The sequence below is a fragment of the Geotrypetes seraphini genome, chromosome 17 (assembly GCF_902459505.1).
Source record: "Geotrypetes seraphini chromosome 17, aGeoSer1.1, whole genome shotgun sequence".
Classification (NCBI taxonomy): Eukaryota; Metazoa; Chordata; class Amphibia; order Gymnophiona; family Dermophiidae; genus Geotrypetes; species Geotrypetes seraphini.
Genome location: NC_047100.1, coordinates 34,250,590 through 34,271,892, shown reverse-complemented (window position 1 = coordinate 34,271,892; position 21,303 = coordinate 34,250,590). Strand labels below are relative to the sequence as shown.

General features: G+C 39.7%; 1 protein-coding gene across 4 annotated transcripts in view; it reads left to right on the top strand.

Moving 5' to 3' along the window:
* The window catches only part of IARS1 (isoleucyl-tRNA synthetase 1), a 194,191-nt gene that overhangs the window by 87,915 nt on the left and 84,973 nt on the right, over positions 1 to 21,303 (top strand). For all 4 annotated transcript variants that reach the window (XM_033925926.1, XM_033925929.1, XM_033925925.1 and 1 more), the window contains 5 exons: positions 9,344 to 9,488; positions 11,923 to 12,043; positions 12,663 to 12,754; positions 17,722 to 17,799; positions 20,471 to 20,592. In XM_033925926.1, the coding sequence (XP_033781817.1) occupies positions 9,344 to 9,488; positions 11,923 to 12,043; positions 12,663 to 12,754; positions 17,722 to 17,799; positions 20,471 to 20,592 (558 nt within the window). The remainder of the gene's footprint in view (positions 1 to 9,343; positions 9,489 to 11,922; positions 12,044 to 12,662; positions 12,755 to 17,721; positions 17,800 to 20,470; positions 20,593 to 21,303) is intronic.

The window sequence follows — 21,303 nt, the reverse complement described above, 5'->3', positions numbered from 1 at the left end:
ATAACCATGTGAACTAATCCTCCCATTAGCTGACCCAAGCTTCTTTCTAAGTAAACATGCCTGTGGTTACTCAGGTCATTGCCAAATGAGTGTCTGAAGCTCTTTTACAGTTTTAATTTTTCATTACAAGGGCATTAGCTCTTACAGCTGAACCTCTGATTACATCATTGAGGACTTGGCTTCCAGCATGTATAGCAGTATCCTAGCAATGCAATGTAAAAAATGTGCTATTTGCATTTGCTAATTAATTTTTATGGCATGAGGTGGCAGAGGGATAAATTGAATGGCGAGGGAAGAAAATTGCAGTATTAATAGAATATTTAAGCCAGCATGAAGTAAATAAACTGATAAAGGGATAAGAATCTGCAGTCTGTGTTGGGACAATTAAGGGTTATTTTTCAATAGAAGATGTGATCTGTCTTGGATGCCAGGAGGATTACGGGTCTTTTAATTGCATTTTTACAGCTGACTTTCAGTTTCTGCTGAGAGATCCCGTGTGGATAATAGTCTGCAGCTACAGACATCTATACAAAAGCATAACGTAGTAGATGATGGCAAAGATCTATTCATGTCCTTCAGGTCCTTTTACTAAGCTGCAGTAGGCATTAATTGAGTACCTAACGCAACTAGAGCAAATGGAGCAGCATGAGGTACACTCAGGTGTCCTGTGGTAATTTCAGTGTGTGCAAGCTAACCACACACCACAAAACTTGTCTATTTTTTTTTTTTTTTAAATGAGTGGGCATGTCTGAGACCATGTTAGCGTTCTTGCACTAATTCACTAGCGCATTTACAATACTGTACTCTAACGGGTTAGTGCAGGGATACCGCAAGAGCCCTGATCACCTGAAAAACAGATGGTGATAAGTGCTCATGCAATAATTTTTTTAAATGGACGTATAATAATGGCAACATTTGTGCATGGCCATTAATACTGAGAAAGGGGAAATAGGCCATTTTATGGCTGCAGTAAAAATGGCCTGAGCAGGCAGGAAAGACTTGCATGAAGACATGCTTTGAAAAAAGGATCCCTTTGTTAATAAACAAAATGTTGTCCCACTGTGATTTTATAGTAAATAAGATAGTACAATCTGTTACAGTACTAGAGATAAATCAGTTGTTACATTCATAATTTTGGGATTTTACTTGGTTTCTGCACAATAAATCTCTAGATGTAAAAATGGTATAGTACATTATTTGCTTTGATATTTTTCTTAATGCACCATTTAATTTAACAGAAAACATTTCATGAAATACAAATGCATTTAAAATTGGCTGCATCTACTGGCTCCTATATTAACCCCCTATAAGCCATTCTTGGTTGTAAGATTTATTCATTTGTGGTGTTAATGAAGCAGAATTACAAATATGCTGCGTTCGTTTGTGATTATTGAACTAGGTGGTTTTAGATGTTCATATTACAACCCTGATATAGCTGAAATGAAAAAATGTTGCTGCTGTCTATGTACAGGTGGCAGCGAAGTGTTGCATTCTTCCGTTAATGATGGAGCTTTTCAAATTTAATCGAGGGAAACGGCCAGGAATTGCAACAATTCCAAACTTCTCTCGTGCTCATTCTCCGAGTTCACTGCAGTACAGTGAAGCATTGTAATGCTTCATTTTATTTATTCATTTTTTCCAGTCTTTATATCTTTTCCATGTTATTAATCACTGCTGGTATCTTTGCGGTAGGATCAGTGACATCTGTCCCATATCCTGTTCTTTCATTTTGTCTCATGCCCAGACTTGTCCTAGCGATTTAAAATCCGTTTTCATTGCTCTTGTGACAAATATTGAACTAACATCACTTGCGCTGGTGTGTAGCTAACCTGTTTCATGCTTTGACCACAAGTGTCATTTCATGCAATTGTCTTGCGCTGAGTTGTCATGCAATTGTCCACGCGCTTTTGTCTTGCACACATTTGACTTTCCACCCCCCCCCTCCAATGTTATAAACTGACTACTAATCCTGAGCTTGTACGTATAATACCTTCTCTTCACCACATAAATTTCGATACAAGCCGATCCTTTATTTTTTCAGTAACAGCCCCTTGACTCTGGAATTCTATTCCAACCCATATAAGAGAAGAAATCAATTAAAGCACTTTAAATCAAAACTGAAAACCTTCCTATGTGTTGATGCTTTTGAAATTTAAAAACTTTACCTTCTGGGCTCAGCTCAGACAAGATCTCCTTCCCTTAAATGTCTTGCTATCCTGTATATCCTGTATATTTTTGTTGTAATACATCTTGGATAATTCTTTTGTAATCCGCCTTGAACTGCAAGGTAATGGCGGAATAGAAATCCCTAATGTAATATTCAATGATTTCCCCCCCTTATCCTCCTGTCTCCCTTACGTTAGCAATGTCTTATCAGCATAGATTTGTGTTTTTAGTTTGTAAATCCTCTTTTCTTACTACTGTATACACTGTACACCGCTTAGAAGTATGATAAGTGGTATAACAAATTTAAATAAACTAAACCAGTGTTTTTCAACCACCAATCCGTGGACCAGTGCCAGTCCGCAGAAGTTTTCTGCTGGTCCACAGGGCTGGCACATCCATCGGGCCCAAGACAGTGTTCTTCAAGCGCCGGTCCATGGTGCGATCATGGGCCGTCTCCCTGAGTGCTGCAGTGCACAAAGCCGTGGGAAAAGGCTCCTATGCACGTCCTGCAACTGAACCAGAAGCCTTCTTTCTGACATCGCAACGTCAGAGGGAAGGCTTTCAGATGAGGCGTGTGACGTGCGCCAGAAGTCGCTGCTCATAGCTTTGTGCAATGCAGCACTCGGGGAGCCAGCCCCAGTGTGTAAACTCTATACCAAATTTCAGCAAGGCAACACAAATGAAATACGATAGGAAAGAAATGGAATACATACACATCGCCCAAGATAAAAAGTTGTCCATCTATGGCTTATGCACCAAGGCTAGAGACAGTGGTAGTAATAGTAAGATACTGCAGATGAAAATAATACCTGTTTTGTAGATCAAGACCTCGGTGAACTTGTTCATGGGACCCACTATGGCAAGAGATGAGCCACAGAAGTGACCGTATTGTAGCTAATCATCTTAACTTTTTAATTAAGTGGACTCCTGCAGATAAAGAGGATAATTAATTAATTTACTGCTACAGTTTAAGTTGCAAACCCTACTACAGCAAGCATTAGCAGTAAATATTTAGAGATTGAGATGATACTCTAAATATTCTTGCTTAAAAGTGAAATTAATTTCCTTGGTATGTGCAAAACTAATGCCACAGCTATATTTAAACTGTTACCAAGGCCAGGCAGTGAAAGGAACCTATAGAGTATCTTGAAGTGACAAACGTGGAGGAAAAAAAACCCTCAAAACTTAAGTAGCAGCATATTTATCACTGGGGGAACTATTTCCAGAGCACCACCACAGTGAGAAGTTCCCAAAATGCATCATACCTTAAAATATGCAAATCATTCCACTTTTAATTTAAACCCTGTGGCCCTATTGTATTTAAGGAAAAAGCCATTTCTGTTCTAGCTGATACAGTCTCCTCTTAATATTACCTCAACACAGAGATGGAACACAACAACACAATGCAATAAAATTCTTTGAAAGAATGATTTTTATTAGTACAGTGTGGTAGTATAAGAGGATCCACTTCCCTTCTGTGCTCCATGTTATAGCGATGTTCAAAAGGCTGAGTTTTCAGCAGTCTCAAAGTGTGACCCACATAAGAAAGTTGACAGGGGCACACTAATAGATAAATTACACTTCTCCCTCTGTATTCACGGTTTCAGCATTTGCGGTTTCGATTATTCATGGTTTTTAGCTTGCTGCCTCCTCCCCCCCAAAATTACACCAGCTTGCATAGAGAAATCACTGATTCCAAGTGTTTACGAGAAAATCATCGATTCCCAGCACTTTCTTCATCGTGTTTTGTCTCTCCTTCAGGAACAGGCCAGGTCTCCCGCCATGTTGTTCGTGGTTTCACCATATTCACCTGGAATGCTCTCCCAGAGGAGGTTATTGCGGAATCCACCGTTCTAGGATTTAAAAACAAACTAGATGCACATCTCCTTACAAAAGGCATAGAGGGATATGGGTGACTAGAATTACGCCAGGTGTACACCTGGCTGGGCCTCCGCGTGTGCGGATCGCCGGACTTGATGGACCGAAGGTCTGATCCGGAGATGGCAGTTCTTATGTTCTTATGTTTTTAATAGAAAACAGCAAATTAGATATAAAAAAGGTATTTGCGGTTCTGTTAATCCCCTATCACAGCGAATACGGAGGGAGAAGTGTACATTTGGGGAAGTACATGTAGTGAAGAATCTTAAATGCACAGTCCATCTATCAGGAATACTATACATACTTCATTCCCTTCTTGCATAATATCAGAGGCTGCACATCTGCCACAGCAAAAATGTTCCATTTGCCCTTTTCAGTGTCCTGAAAACATTGCTCCACTTGTAACATCTTCCAATATTGTTTAATCTTCTTGCCTAATGCATTTGCAACTGTAGAAACCCTCATGATACAAAGTGTCATGGATTGATCCAAACCTTTAACTCTATATCCCAAAAATTGTTCATGAGGATTACATAAAGCTCTTTTTTTATTTGGACACAACTGAAAGAGGATATTCCCTATCTATAAATCTGGTTTTCAATTTCTCTGCCTGTATAGAAAAATCTGATTAAATTTATTTGGAAGATCAGGGAAAATTAAGGAACTTTATGATAAGATGTTGGCATAACTAAAGTGCAAGAATGGAAGAAGGTAAGATAACATCTCAAACTAAACAGTGAAAAAAACCCAAACTACTCATATTATGCTTTAGGCAACACACACATAATTCCATCTACCATTAATCTAACAAATGGCACTAGCTTCAACCTTCAGAAATCCTCAAAAGTTCTGGGAGTCACTCTAGACCAGTGGTTCTCAACCCTATCCTAGGGGACCCCCAGCCAGTTGGGTTTTCAGGATATCCCTAATGAAGATGCATGAGAGAGATTTGCATATCATGGAGGAGACAGGCATGCAAATATGTCTCATGCTTATTCATTAGGGATATCTTGAAAACCCAACTGGCTGGGGGTCCCCCAGGACAGGGTTGAGAACCACTGCTCTAGACAGTTTGCTGAGTTTGAAAACTATGTTAACAATTTAGTTTGGAAATTCTTTCTTACTCTACAGAAGTTAAGGAGGGTCAGATCCTACTTCTTGACACTACAGGATACTAGTACAGTTGACCTATACTACCTATACTGGACTGGTTGGCTTTTTCTTCTTTTTTTTTTTCTCCAGGCTACTATTCTTTAGGAAAAAAGCCTGAGTTCGAGCTATTAACCCATTCGGATCACAAAAAGTGACAAGATTCACTTAGCTCACGTTTCAGTCATTGGCGAAAAACCCTTAGTTACTTTTTTTCTTCATTTCTATTTTTTAATGTGTTATGTATATAAATTGTTTTATGTTATTTCTACAAACAATCACACTCTCGCAATCCGTGTTTATATCCTATTAGAAACTCATCATTAATTATCTTTAATAGTCTAACCCCACTGCTAAAGAGGTAGGTCAAAAATTGAGAACAGCAGTTCTGTCACTAATATCGTTTAAAGTTATACTCCATACAATTCAGTCTTCCCTTTTATATGGATAAAGTATGGAAAAAATTCAACTTATCTTTAGATGTTTTGTTAATAAAGTGCACCAAACACTTCTATCCTGATAGTGTCTTCAATGTTTGGCGTAGTCCCAAGGCTGCGTTTTGTTGGGTTTATTCTTCCCTGCTGCATCAGGGTATTTTTCTCAGCAGCCCGAATCCGTTACAGTCTTCAGTTACCCTCTTGCAACTCATCTTCAGCGAAGACTGTAACGGATTCAGGCTGCTGAGAAAAATACCCTGACGCAGTGGGGAAGAATAAACCCCATGAGTCATCATTTTAATATTAATAACCTCGTATCAGAGACTGCTAGAAAACTTGGAAAAGACCACTGTTTTAATTATCCGCCCTAAAATACTTTAACGCTAAACCGGCTGGAACTGGTTTAGCAAGCGCGTTAAAGGCAGATTTTAGTTTTGAGAATCTGCCCCTATATCTGCTTTCTTGTTGTTTAGGAGGAGGGTTGATGTTTTGTTGCCACATTTCTCTTCCATCCTCTATTGTTTTTCAGTTTGAGTAGAAAATACTAAAATTATTTAAATGTTTAAAAATAAGCAGTAATGACAATCCAAAATTGTTCCAGTTTAACCTGTTCAGGCTTATTTGAACTGTCTCTCGGATGACAGCGAAGGGAGAAGCTTTTAACTTTTTCAGCCCTTAATATAGCTTCTTCCAGTTTTGCCCACTGCTTTCCGATGTTCCCATCCAACTAACTACGTACTCCGTGAGGTATTCTCCCATCTAAATGAAGTTTTGGGTTTTTGTTTTGTTGTTTTTTTTTAAAGTCTTGAATCTTTACTTTTGAATGAACCCTCTCCACACCTGTCTTAATATTGAACCTGATAGATGGATATGTAAAAAGAAACCTTGGCAATTGTAACTTACTCCAAAGCTACTCACTCAGAGTGAGGGATCTTTCCTCCATCCTGACCCCCCGCTCATTAGCACTAACAGCATGGTTTCTTCCTCTAAACGTGTAAACTCATTGTCTTCCGCCAGTTTGTTCCTTTGTCAAAATCCTGTGGAAAATAGGTCCTCAGTGCTGTCTGTGTATTGGCATGCTATATAAATTATGAAGCCAACTATATTTCTAACTTGATTAACTCATATAAAACTACTGTAAAAATGAAATGAGCCAGGGAAATAGAATTATAATTAAATATATTCTCTTTATTAACATTGATTTTTCATAAATGTGATTTAAGATTTCAGTGTAATTAGATTTCTGCTTATGGAGAAGTGTTTTAGTGACATTACAGGGTGACACAGCTGCTCATATGCAGAGGTTGGTCAAGGCATTTTACAATTTTGAATAATATTAGTCAAGCTTATTAATTAAACATTCAGGTGAAAGTTTAAAATGGCACCATTTTGTCAAACCTTATTGACGTGTTCTGTATTTTTATTTAATTTTTTATAATTCTTTGAGTGGCTGGTCTAGAAAATCAGTATATGCACTTTTATAAATAAAATATTTTACTAAGTGGCAGATGAAATTACCAAGTACAGATGAAATTTAATGTGGACAAATGCAAAGTGATACACATTGGGAAGAATAACCCAAATGACAGTTAACGGATGCTAGGGTCCACCTTGGGGGTTAGTGTCCAAGAAAAGGATCTGGGTATCATTGTAGGCAATACAATGTAACCTTCCACCCAATGTGCAATGGCAGCCAAAAAAGCAAACAAGATGCTAAGAATTATTAAAAAAGGGATGGTTAACAAGACGAAGAATGTTATAATGCTTTTCTATCGCTCCATGGTGCGACCTCACCTGGAGTATTGCATTCAATTGTGTTCTCCTTGTCTCAAGAAAGATATAGCGGCACTAGAAAAGGTTCAAAGAAGAGCGACCAAGATGGTAAAGGGGATGGAACTCTTCTCGTATGAGGAAAGACTAAAACGGTTAGGGCTCTTCAGCTTGTAAAAGAGACGGCTGAGGGGAGATGGGATGGAAGTCTACAAAATCCTGAGTGGAGTAGAATGAGTACAAGTGGATCAATTTTCCACTCTGTCAAAATTTACAAAGACTCTGGGACAATCAATGAAGTTACAGGGAAATACTTTTAAAACCAATACATCAAATACATCAAATATTTTTTCAGAGAATAGTTAAGCTCTGGAACGCGTTGCCACAGGTTGTGGTAAGAGTGGATAGCTTAGCTGGCTTTAAGAAAGGTTTGGACAAGTTCCTGGAGGAAAAGTCCATAGTCTGTTATTGAGACATGGGGGAAGCCACTGCTTGCCCTGGATCGGTAGCATGGAATGTTGCTACTCCTTGGGTTTTGACCAGGTACTAGTGACCTGGATTGGTCACCGTGAGAACGGGCTGGCCCGGAACTTCCTCTCTGACGTTAGAATTGACGTCGGCCCCGCGGGGAAGGGAAGCAGGGAGCGCTCAGAACTCGGCGCTGGCCTGTTCCGCAATGGCGGCGGTGGCAGCCTATTCCCCAATGGCGGTGGCTTGGGGGACGGCAGTGAGAAGGGTAGGGAAGCAGGTTGGGCACCCTGCTCTAGGCAAGGCGCACTCAAGTGGCTAAAGAGCCGCATGCGGGTCCTGCCCCTTTTTTGTGGGGTGTAGCATTTATACAGACAAATTCATGCATGCTGGAAAATAGGCATCATTAGGTCTGCATGGAACGAACTTCATGTCACAATCAGGGTTTGAATCTATAAAATATGTGGGTGGCCATAAAGAATGAACAAACATATTTGTAATTCTTCTGGTAGAAATATCCGAAGACAAACTGTTTAGAAATAGGCAAGATCTCAAACTTAATAAGAATGATGCATTGTTGGACATGAAATATATTTTAAAAATACATACATTCTCTTCCAAAATTTACTATGCATGACGTTTGGTACTCACTTTCATAAAATCACTTCATTTGCCAGTTCATCCTAGTGATGACTTAGCTCTTTGCTTTAAGCTACACTAACTTTAATGTATGCCAAAGGCCTCTTGGGCTTGCTTTAATAATTCATCAAGAAACACTGGAACTTTTCCAAACTGAATGTTAGACATGGTCCAGGAAAATGTGAAAACTATTGTTTCTAAATGCATCAAATTACTAATTTTGAATCAATTTTATGTCTAAGGTACAGTATTCTTAATATTAGTAATGATGTTACATTACATTACATTGATGTCTTCTATCCCGCCAATACCTTTCAGTTTTAGGCGGTTTACAACAAGAAATGAGCCTGGGCATTCCCAGGGAGATTACAAGATTGATAGCTATAGTATACGTCGGGATCTGGGATCGGGATACGGTTTGGTTGGATCCTTGCCATATCCTATTCCCTAAACTATACAACACCATTCTTCTTGTAACTCCTCTGGAAATGTTCTTCTTCTTGTAACTCTTCTGGAAAATTCCAGATGTCTCCTTTGTAATCCGCCCAGAACTGCAAGGTTGAGGTGGAATAGAAATCAGTAATGTAATGTAATGTAATCATTTGACAAATTTTCAGTTCTTTCCTGAATGTTTTGTAGTTGAGCGTCGTGGTCTGCAGATTTGAGATTTGATGTATTTGTTATTATATACTGCAGAGTCTTAGAAGCTGTATTGGTTCTGCAGAAAATGTAATTCTTTGCAGGTTGTGATAATACTTATTGAACCAGCATAAAACTGCACAGAGATGTTGCCTAAAAATTGTGAAATTTTCTTATTCTATGTAATTTTCATCCAGATTATACCTCATCAATTCTCCTGTGGTAAGAGCAGAGAACTTGAGATTCAAGGAAGATGGTGTTCGTGATGTGCTGAAGGATGTTTTCCTGCCTTGGTACAATGCATACCGTTTTCTCATGCAGAACATTTTGAGGCTTCATAAGGTATTATACCCTAATATAAGGGGAAAAAAGTCACATACTGTACAATATATACTTGAGAATAAGTTGAGAATCTTGTTTTAAAAAATCTGTAAAACTGGGGTCATCTTAACTATGGGTAGCACCAATATAATCATAGGTTAAGTTACCCGTGAATTTGTACCTTCGGAGGTTCTGGCAATAGCTGCGGGCGCATTGGGTGAGGAAACCTCCTTAGTCACAGACGTTCATGTGTGTCCAGACATTCTCAGTTGAGGAATGCCTCATCAGAAGCATTGGAGTTTACCTAGGCTCAGGCTTAGATTCAGACCCCTTTCTTCTCCCTTGGAATATTTCTCTAGGTCTACGTTCGAGTGGTTATATTCAGACTTGTTAACATAGGTTTGCCACATCAGGCTCCTTCAGGTGTTGACACTCAAGAAGAACATATTCACCTCAGTTTTTTAGATGAAGATTTATTTGTACTACAGTTGAGGAATATGAATACTGCTCTGTTTAGGTACTCAAGAGATTTTTAGGTAAGGGTTACCCTAAATCATATGTTCAGGCAAAATTTTCTAACCAATGTGAATTGCTTAAGCATTTCCTAAGAAAACCTTTTGACATTATTTTCCCCCCTTCACTTTTTATATTTAGCTGGTGACATTTACCAAATTTTCTGCTTAGGTGTATTAAATATGTGCATGTTCTGATGTGATATAGACTAGATATTGAAATTTAACTTTAACTTTTGAATTAAGGCTGAGTAGAACAACTTGATTTAGGAAAAGGATAGAGGAAGACAATTAAGTGAAGAAGTTATTACAGTACTAGAAGAATCATCGTCCTTTTATGTGACATAAAGCTTATAGACTTGACACTTGAATAATCTTGATAAAATTATAGCTCTTACTGCTTTTTAAAATTATTTCCTTAATGTTCACATTTGTTCTTTAAGCCTGAATTACATTCTATTTCTAGATGACTTTTCCCTTGCTGCACTGGTTATATGCAAAAGCAGCAGTAAGCTTTCTTTCCAGAAAGCTAGAAAAGTGAGACAGTTTAGCACCTTGTGCAACATCAAATTAAATCTATAAATGAAAGAGGTAAAAGGAGTAAGAAAACCAAATTGGGGATAATTCAAGAATGATTGGCAGTGTAATATATAAAGATTTGCACTGAGACACCGTGGTTGCATTCTTTGAACAAATAGAATAACCAAAGTTAGGTTTAGGAAGAGGAGCACTGAAATCTCACTAAATACTTAAGTTGGCCAAACAGGTTGAAAAGGCGCTAGCGAAAGCTGCATAGGGAGAGGAATGGCCAGTAGGAAAAAGGAGGTGTTGATACCTCTGGTGAGACCTCATGTAGAATATTGGGTACAATTCTGAAGACCGCACCTTCACAAAGATATAAATAGGATGGAGTGGGTCCAGTGGAAGGTAACTAAAATCGTTGATGGTCTGTCATAAGGCGTATGAGAACAGCCTTAAAGATCTCAATATGCATACTTTGAAGGAAAGGCGGGAGAGGGGAGATAAGATAGAAACGTTTAAATATCTATGTGGCATAACTACACGTGAGGCAAGTCTCTTTCAATTGAAAAGAAACTCCGAATGAGGTTAAGAAGTGATAGGCTCAGGAGTAATCAAAGGAAATACTTTTTTACAGAAAGGGTGGTAGAATAGTCACCCAGTAGAGGTGGTGGATACAAAGAACAAGCACGTGGGATCTCTTAGGGAGAGGAGGAGATAGTGGATGCTGCAGATGGGCCATTTGGCCTTTATCTGCTAGTTGAAATGCTAGTTAGAGAGGACCATAGAATGTTTGATTATTACATTTCATGAGAGGAAAGGTGGTAAAACAACGGATTCTACCTGCTGCTATAGATATGGTGAACATTATGATAGGCAAATCTGCAGGGAAAGTACTTTCAAATGTACCTTTATCTAATAATACTATCACTTGGAGAATTCAACATATGTCAGAAGACCTCAATGACCAATTGATTGAAAAACTAAAAGAGAGGGAATTTGGCTTGCAGTTTGATGAGACCATGGATAATAATAAGGATGCACATTTGATTTGTTAAATACGTTTTGTAGATGGAAATGCCATTGTGGAAGAACTTTTTTTGTAAAAACACACAAAAAAGTGCAAAGGCTCGGGACATGTCTGAGATCCTAAATATATTTATGACTGAAAATAACTTAGAGTGGACAAAGTATATTGGGGTCTATACGAATGGTGGTCGTTCAATGTCAGGGCGTTAGGCTTAACAATTCTTGTTTATTTGGCAATTGTTAGACATTTTACATTTTTTTTCAACGTACATAAAATATATATTCAACTAGAATTAGCATGTGTCAAGTAATACAACTGAAAATGAGAAAACATTTTGAAGGACAAAATGGCTCTTTGTTTTTAAACATTTAATATTTTTTGTTAACTCTCATAGGAAGATGGAATTGAGTTATTTTACAATGAAAACACATCTAAGGAAAGCAAGAACATCATGGATAAGTGGATTCTTTCTTTCACGCAGTCACTAATTCAGTTCTTCAAGATTGAGATGGCAGGTATGCCTGTCTGGTTTCAATTTTAGCAAAAAGGCTAAAGCAGTTGGGGTTTTTTCTGTCATTCTGTTGGAATATCATTCTGCAGTTATGATTTCTTTGTTATAAACTCAAATGCACAAGAACTTCATTCAGCTAGGATTTCTTCTGTTGGATCAGTGGCGTATCCCGAATAGATAATAATGGTTGATAAAATGTAGTTTTATTCTTTTTGCTAAGTAATTAATGAGCTGAGGGATTTTTGTAATTAACTTTTCTATCTTTTCCATTCAGAGGTTGTAGAAGTTTCTCAAACCTGACCAGTATTTATTCTATATATAAATATTATTTTCTAGGAATAGATTTGCAGGTGTATAAAGCAGAATTGTGTTACAAATATTGTTACCAATATCATTAAGTTAAGAAAAAAATATTGGGGCTGCTTTCATTTTAAATATGAAATTCTTGCAGATTTGAAATGTTTGAAAATTAAAGTTTTTGTGTTGTCAGATTTACCCCTGCTTCTATGAAACTGCGAGGGAGCAGCGCTGAATGGCCTGCGCTGCTCCCGATGCTCATAGAATAGAAAGGTCTGTATATAACCTTGTTTTTTCTAAGGCATTTTTTCTTCTTTTGCTCATAGCTTACAGACTGTACACTGTAGTGCCAAGGCTAGTTAGATTTGTTGACATGCTAACAAACTGGTACGTCCGGATGAATCGCCGAAGGTTAAAGGTATGCTGGATTCTTACTTTTAAATATTTGCAGGAAGACGCCCACAGATTTATAGATATTGTTGTAGTATAAATGGACATAGTAGTCACTTGTGAGAAATTGTTTGACAAATCTTCTTAGCTTAGTACTATAATAGTGGTATCTTGGCTTTTAACGTTATGGCAGGCATAAAATTGATGTATTAAAAAGGGGGGCAAACTGCACATACACTTGCATCAGGACTAATATTTTCAAGGCATTTTTCCTTTTTTTTCTGCCTATGTGTGTATCGTATCTTTACGTAAGATTGTGCTGTATTAAATAGTAACATAGTAGATGACGGCAGATATAGACCCGAATGGTCCATCCAGTCTGCCCAACCTGATTCAATTTAAATGTTTTAATTTTTTCTTCTTAGCTATTTCTGGGCAAGAATCCAAAGCTCTACCCGGTACTGTGCTTGGGTTCCAACTGCCCAAATCTCTGTTAAAACCTACTCCAGCCCATCTACACCCTCCCAGCCATTGAAGCCCTCCCTAGCCCATCCTCCACCAAACGGTCATATACCGACACAGACCGTGCAAGTCCCAGTACTGGCCTTAATTCAATATTTAATCTTATTTTCTGATTCTAAATTTTCTGTGTTCATCCCACGCTTCTTTGAACTCAGTCACAGTTTTACTCTCCTCCACCTCTCTCGGGAGCGCATTCCAGGCATCCACTACCCTCTCCGTAAAGTAGAATTTCCTAACATTGCCCCTGAATCTACCACCCCTCAACCTCAAATTATGTCCTCTGGTTTTACCATTTTCCTTTCTCTGGAAAGGATTTTGTTCTACGTTAATACCCTTTAAGTATTTGAACGTCTGAATCATATCTCCCCTGTCTCTCCTTTCCTCTAGGGTATACATATTCAGGGCTTCCAGTCTCTCCTCATACGTCTTCTGGCGCAAGCCTCCTATCATTTTTGTCACCCTCCTCTGGACCGCCTCAAGTCTTCTTACGTCCTTCGCCAGATACGTTCTCCAAAATTGAACACAATACTCCAAGTGGGGCCTTACCAATGACCTGTACAGGGGCATCAACACCTTCTTCCTTCTACTGGCTACGCCTCTCTTTATACAGCCCAGCATCCTTCTGGCAGCAGCCACTGCCTTGTCACACTCTTTTTTCGCCTTTAGATCTTCGGACACTATCACCCCAGGGTCCCTCTCCCCGTCCGTGCATATCAGCTTCTCTCCTCCTAGCATATACAGTTCCTTCCGATTATTAATCCCCAAATGCATTACTTTGCATTTCTTTGCATTGAATTTTAATTGCCAGGCATTAGACCATTCCTCTAACTTTTGCAAATCCTTTTTCATATTTTCCACTCCCTCTTTGGTGTCTAATCTGTTACAAATCTTGGTATCATCTGCAAAAAGGCACACTTTTCCTTCTAACCCTTCAGCAATGTCGCTCACAAACATATTGAACAGGATCAGCCCCAGAACCAAACCCTGAGGGACTCTACTACTCACCTTTCCTTCCCCCGAGCGACTTCCATTAACCACCACCCTCTGGCGTCTGTCTGACAGCCAGTTTCTAATCCAGTTCACCACTTTGGGTCCTAACTTCAGCCCTTCAAGTTTGTTCAACAGCCTCCTATGAGGAACTGTATCAAAGGCTTTGCTGAAATCCAAGTAAATTACATCTAGCATATGTCCTCGATCCAGCTCTCTGGTCACCCAATCGAAAAATTCAATCAGATTCGTTTGGCATGATTTACCTTTTGTAAAGCCATGTTGCCTCGGATCCTGTAACCCATTAGATTCAAGGAAGTACACTATCCTTTCTTTCAGCAACACTTCCATTATTTTTCCAACAACTGAAGTGAGGCTCACCGGCTTGTAGTTTCCTGCTTCATCCCTGTGACCACTTTTATGAATAGGGACCACATCCGCTCTCCTCCAATCCCCAGGAATCACTCCCGTCTCCAGAGATTTGTTGAACAAGTCTTTAATAGGACTCGCCAGAACATCTCTGAGCTCCCTTAGTATCCTGGGATGGATCCCGTCTGGTCCCATTGCTTTGTCCACCTTCAGTTTTTCAAGTTGCTCATAAACACTCTCCTCCATGAACGGCACAGAAATCTACTCCAATATACTTCAAGTTTTCCACCAAACAAAACAAAAAAATGCCAATGTGCTTAAGGAAGACGAAAGGAAAAGCCTCAGTTTGTGGTGAGTGTGATTTATTATGACTTAGTGCACATCACAGGCATAAAAAGCTTTCGTCTATCAAACAGTTGCAGGGGAAAATATACTATTCAGTTCCATATGTTATTTGACAGAAGTCTGAGTTAACAAGGCCAACGATATAAACTAAAGAACCTCCAACAAAACAATGCATTGCTAGCTTACTTTGAAGTGATCTCTTCCTCTGCTTGCTCAGCGTACTAAACATGGCATCTTTTAATCCTCACTAGCAACCAATCAGGTTAAAAAAAACTTCTGATTGGTCTCTCTGACCGAGACTCTTGATCAATCATAATTTTTTTAACCTGATTGGTTGCTAGTGAGTGGCACATCCAGGTCACAATGACCTGGCAAGATCCCAAAAGAGTAAAACAGATTTTATGCTGCTTATCCTAGAAAGGGTGCACTTGTGGGAAACAGGTTACTGTGGCAAAGAGATTGCCACCCATGCCCAGTACTAAGAGGAGGTCCATGTCCTTGGTGTACGTTTGTGTCTGAAGAACCTTTGAAGCGTGGTGCCCAGAAACGCAGAAGGTGCCTTTTGAGGGCAAGGGTCCCTGAGAATTTTGAGTTTTTGCAGGGTGGGCTAGGTAACGGTTTGGCCTTATCCATCCTTAATGTGCAGACTTTGGGTTTAGCTTGTTATTAGGGTTCTGTTCAAATTAAATTGCCTGTTTCAGATATTGTACATCATCTGGGATTAAATTCATTAGGCCCTTGAGGCATTCTATGGTCCCTGCTTAGGATATAAACTTTGTCTTGTCTGCTTTTTGAGCTGCTCTTTATAGCAACTGTGAAACGTGGTGCTGAAGGCAATTTTCCTGTTAGCAATCTGGTCGGTGAATTTCCGAGTTGCAAACCTTGTCATGCAGAGAGCCATTCCTTGTAGTTCGTAGGGAAAAGATGGTAGTCCAGCCAGTTCATTCCTTTTTGCCTAAGATAATAAACCATCAAGCCCAGTAGCCCGTTCTCATGGTGGCCAAAACCCAAAGAGTAGCAACGTTCCATGCTACCAATCCAGGGCAAGCAGTGGCTTCCCCCCTGTCTTTCTCAATAACAGACTATGAACTTTTTCCTCCAGGAAATTGTCTAAACCCTTCTTAAAGCCAGCTATGCTATCTGCTAGTACCTTGGAAGGATGGATGAATTTCATATGTCAGATAAGCTCTCTTGTTTATTACTGTTTATTTAAAGCTTTTATACTGCTAACTAATGACTATGAAATCAATTCAGAGCAGTTTAAATGAGCAGCTTTGATGGACATATGAACATTAACTTCAGTAATGATGGTATAATATATGAACTATAGACAAGGAGTAACACTGCCCTGCTGGAGTTATGACTAAAGAGCTTAGTAATGGTGTTACATACAGAACTAGATTGTTTCTGAGATGTCCATTATACATATACAAATCATTTACCTTATTCTCTTTGGAGGCCAAAGGCAAGGGGAAAGCATCTTCAAAGGCATCCATAGGATGGTGGTTGAATGAGACTGTTGCCTCCGTGTATCTCCTCAGTTATCAGCAGGGATTAAAGACGCACTGAACTTGAGGGCCAGGGCAGCTTCATGGATAGAATATGGCCCCATACCAGCGAGACCCGGAAACCCGCAACAAGCACAATGCCAACTGCGGAAACCCTGAGAGAACCACTTTGGTTTGACTGTGATCTTTTGTGCAGGCCGTATCACTGTTAATAGAATATGAGCTATGGCCACTTCCAGTGCCCATTTATACTCCACTTCCATTCAGGACGTCTCAAAGTGGCTACTTGTTCCTCAGTCCACACATTTACTTCTCATAACTGCTTAGATCAACATTCTAGATTAGACGATCAGTTTGGTTAGGCAGTTCTCAAAAATGTATTTTCTCTTTAAAAGCCCTCCATCCTCAGGGATTTCACCCTTTTCCTAGAGGCATGGACCTGGCAGCTTGGAAGTCCATATGTGAGAATATACTGCCTGCTTTTCCTCAGAGAAAGCATAGTTACTCACCTGTAGCAAGTGTTCTCTGAGAACAGCAGGCAGTATATTCTCACCTCTCGTAGCTGGCTTCTTAGTTTTTGGATGGAACTGAAGGTCCCATGAGCCGTCGTCGGTGCTAGTATGGACAGTACTAAAGTTTTAAAGTGACGGTACACTTTGGTACGTCTGTGTCAGGCTTTGTGGACAACATCGCCCCATATGTGAAAATATCTGCCTGCTGTCCTCGGAGAACATCTGCTACAGGTGAGTAACTATGCTAAATCATGTTCCTTCATACCAATACTTGGGGCCTATTGTGCTTTTTTTCCTGCTGCGTTTCATCACTGTGCTTTTGAATCCCTTTCTTGTTGTAACTTGCCGTCCCTTTCTTGTTGTAACTTGCCGTTTGTCCTGGAACAGGTATACATGTCTGCACCTATAATTCTTAAATACACACATAGATTAGATTATTGTATAATCTGTGTATACTTGTGAACTACACCCCTGCTGGCAAAGCCACCATATCACGATATTTACTTTTACCCTGATCTTTATTTTAAACAGACCACTTACTTGTGTATGTGGGCCCATGTACTTAAAAATGACAATTCAGTTACTTCCTATAAGTCCTTATCAGCGTTTCAAGTGTTCAAATTATTTGGCAAGTGCTAGGTACTAGAATCCTCAAACACTGCATTATGATACTTGTTACATGTCAGACTTGTGGCATGATAAATTACTTTCTCTTCTATATCTTGTCTTCCTTTTTTGAATATTTTGAACAGGGTGAAAATGGCAACGAAGACTGCATTATGGCTCTGGAAACCTTGTTTAGTATTCTGTTCTCTATGTGCAGGCTAATGGTAAGAGGGGATTTCAAGGAACTGCATTATGATAATTAAGGAGCCTTGGGACTTGCGCAGTAGTATAGAAGAGGCTGAAGTCTGTGTGTGCTTTCTGAAGGTTGAGAGTGTCATAAAAGTGATTAAATATTGATTTTCAGAGTGTGTGAAAGCTGTACAATTTGAAGATGTCTTTGTTGAGAGAAAGGAAACTTGTAATTTTCACATGAGGATCTTATGACAGTGCTTGCTGTTGAATGCATGCTTTTTTGCTTGGGTTGTTTTTTGTTTTTTTTTTAGAAAAGCTTTTACAACCTGTACATGGGAGTTCGCTTATTGCCAGTGGTCAGGGCAGGGATAGGGCAGGGATAAAGCATAGGCAAACTAGGCATGTGCCAAAGGCCCAAATGTTTAGGAAGGGCCTTCTTAGATGTACTACGAAGACACATTGCTGTTCTGGTAAGTCAGCTGTTGTAGAAGAATAGACACAGGAGATGCTTAAATAGAAAGAGAGAAAATGGAAACGCAACATGGCTGTTGTACCTTGGGCAAGAATAGCGGGAGCTGAGGCTGATGCTAGGCAGACTTGAATGGTTTGTCCCGCAAATAGTGAAAGATCAAGAGTGGCCAAATCCAGTGTGGGGGAACAGAGGCTGCTGCCGGACAGACTTGTACTGTCTGTGTCCACATGTGGCGAGAGATGAATGTTTGACAACTCCAGTGTGTTGATCATTTTACTGTTGCATACTGCGAGGTGGGGAACTGTGCAGCTTAGGAGGGAGGGGGTAAGATGAGGCTGGGAAGGCTTCTTGTGGGGACCTATTGATGTATGGGTAATGGGAGGTTATATGAGCCAAAACCTCTGTGATGGTGATTGTTTACAGTACTGTACGAGTTTGGGGAACTTGGGAGGTATTTTGTTGGGTTTTTATTTATTTATTATAATTGTTTTGATACTTTAATGATCCCATTGGATGATACATTGGATGTGTAGAGGTTGTATGCTTTTATGTTTGCAATTCTGGTATTTTTTTTCTATTTGGGAGGTGGTCTGTGAGCACTGTTCATTATTCTGATTTTAGAAATTAATGTTACTTGCTTCTCCCTGGTATGGCTCTCCTGTATTTCTGTTTCAGCTTATGGATTCCTTGAGAGACTTTTTTCAGTTGTGGGATCCTGAGGTGACCAATAGAAGCGATACCTTTAAAGGGAAGGAAAAGACAGTTTAAATTTTTGCATAGTCCTGACCAGACCCAGTCTTTGAGAGTTCCAGGAAAGAGATACAAGTAGAGAGCATATGCCAAAGAGAATCTTAAAAGTTAAACACGCACATTTATTTATTTGCTCACTTATTCAGCCCGTCCTCCCAAAGGAGCCCAGAACAGGTTACAAAGTACATCCACAATATAATCAAGACGGGCAAAGATTGCATCATTTACAATATAGACATGACAAAAAACATATCCACCAAGCAGCTCTGGTGAGAGTAGGTGGTGTAGGTGCGTTGACTCTAAATGGCATTTCTGGGTGCATGTCCTTAAAAGTGTATCCTGGAAAATATTGGAAGCCAATGAAGTTTAGCCAGTAGGGACAGAGAAAGTACCTGTATATAATTGACATTGGAAGTACACTCCTCCCTCCGTATTCGCGGAGGTTAGGGGCAGAGCCGGCCCGCAAATGTGGAAAATTTGCAAATAACTTTTGGGCTGACTCTGACCCACCCCCACCTTCCTCCTGCATCCCGGACCTTACCTGGTGGTCTAGCGGTGATTTGGAGCAGGAGCGATATTCCTACACTCCTGCCCCGTACAGAGCCGTCGGTTCTGGCTGCCGTGAGTCACAGGAATTTACAACAGCCATTTTCAATGATGGGCTCCGCACAGGGTAGGAGTTTAGGAAGATCGCTCCTGCCCCGTGTCATCGCTAGACCACCAGGTAAGGTCGATTCACTATGGGGTCCCAGCACCAAAAAATACAAATAGTCGAAACTGCGAATAAGGAGGGAGGAGTGTATATCACATAGCCCAGTTGTATAGCTGAAAAGCTACTTTCTTCAGAGAGGACTTGTTACATATAAAAAATCCCAGTTTATTCAAACCAACTGTCACAGAAAAGCTGAGAATTTAAATATCCTTTGGGGAAAAATAAGTTTAGATAAAGAGGGAACTTTGTCCAGTTCTACAAAATTGTGATACACTACATGCATCAAGGACATAGTACCAGCTCATGGGTCTGGCCTGAGCCACTTATGTTATATCTCTCTTATCTCTAGCTTTCCTCTCACAATGGAGTCCCTTTCCTAATTTATCTGTGTTGTATTGTAAAACTCTTAGATCTGTAATATGCTTAAGTGGCAAAACAAATGTGAATAAAACATAAACATACAGAGCAGTCGTACTACAGCAGGGATGGCTTTGCTTCTACTTATTTCTATGGTGCTACTACGTTGGGTTGTTCCATCATTCTTAGCAGGACTTTGGTTTACTTTATTATAAAATATTTGTACTTCTAACATTATAAAAACCAGGGAGAGTAAATCCATACAAAAAGGGTTCTATTGCAATGCAAAGTTCATTAGGGATCTAATTTTTCAAAGTGCTACGTTAGTAAATCATGAATTTAGAGAGTGATATTCTCTTGAGCCTTTTAAACTATAATATGTTTTTTAACCAAATATTTTTGACATCAACAGGCACCCTTCACACCGTTTATTACAGAAATGATGTACCAGAACTTGAGGACTTTGATTGACCCCTCTTCTGTTCAAGAAAAGGATTCCCTTAGTATTCACTACTTAATGCTTCCCCAAGTGAGGTAAGAAGTGCGGTTTATGAGAAAAATGGCTGCTTTATGAAGGCTATCAATTTTACTATCAACTCTTGGCCAGAGAATAGCATGGCAGAGGGGCAATTCTGCATAGAAAGTGCCTCGCTGCGCTCATTCCTGATTCAAACTCGCAGGGTTGTTGGCTATCTTTGTAATCGTAGTTCTAACGATGGATTAATATTTGGAATTTAGAAGCATTGTAAGGCATGTCCCTTTCAACAAGTTTTTCCCAAGGATTCACCGAGATACAGCCTTAGAACTAACTTGGCAGTGTCGGATGTATATTGAACGTTTTAGGTGCAGTGGAATATGGCTTGTAACTCAGCTTCTCATTGGAAAGCTGTTTCAGAAACCTGTACTTTTGGTCGTTAACCGATTTTTAGCAGATGATCTGATGTTCAGTAGCAGTGAGTTCCAAATGATTGAAACTGAGTAGGAGGAATTTGTTTTTTTCCCTTCTTTCCTTCTCTGGAGCTGCCGCGCGTACACACAAATCCTTCCCTTTCCCTTTTAAGCTTCTCTGGCATCAGCAGCACGCTGCCCGTGTTGGCGTCGGCTCCTTTTAATGTCACTTCTAGGCGCAGGTCCTGGAACTGACGTCAGAGAAAGCGCCAAAAAGGTACGGGGGAAGGCAAGGGGTGCACGCAGCAAGGAGAGGAGCTTGTGAGCGTGGGTGGAGAGTAGAGGGGTGCCCTTAGG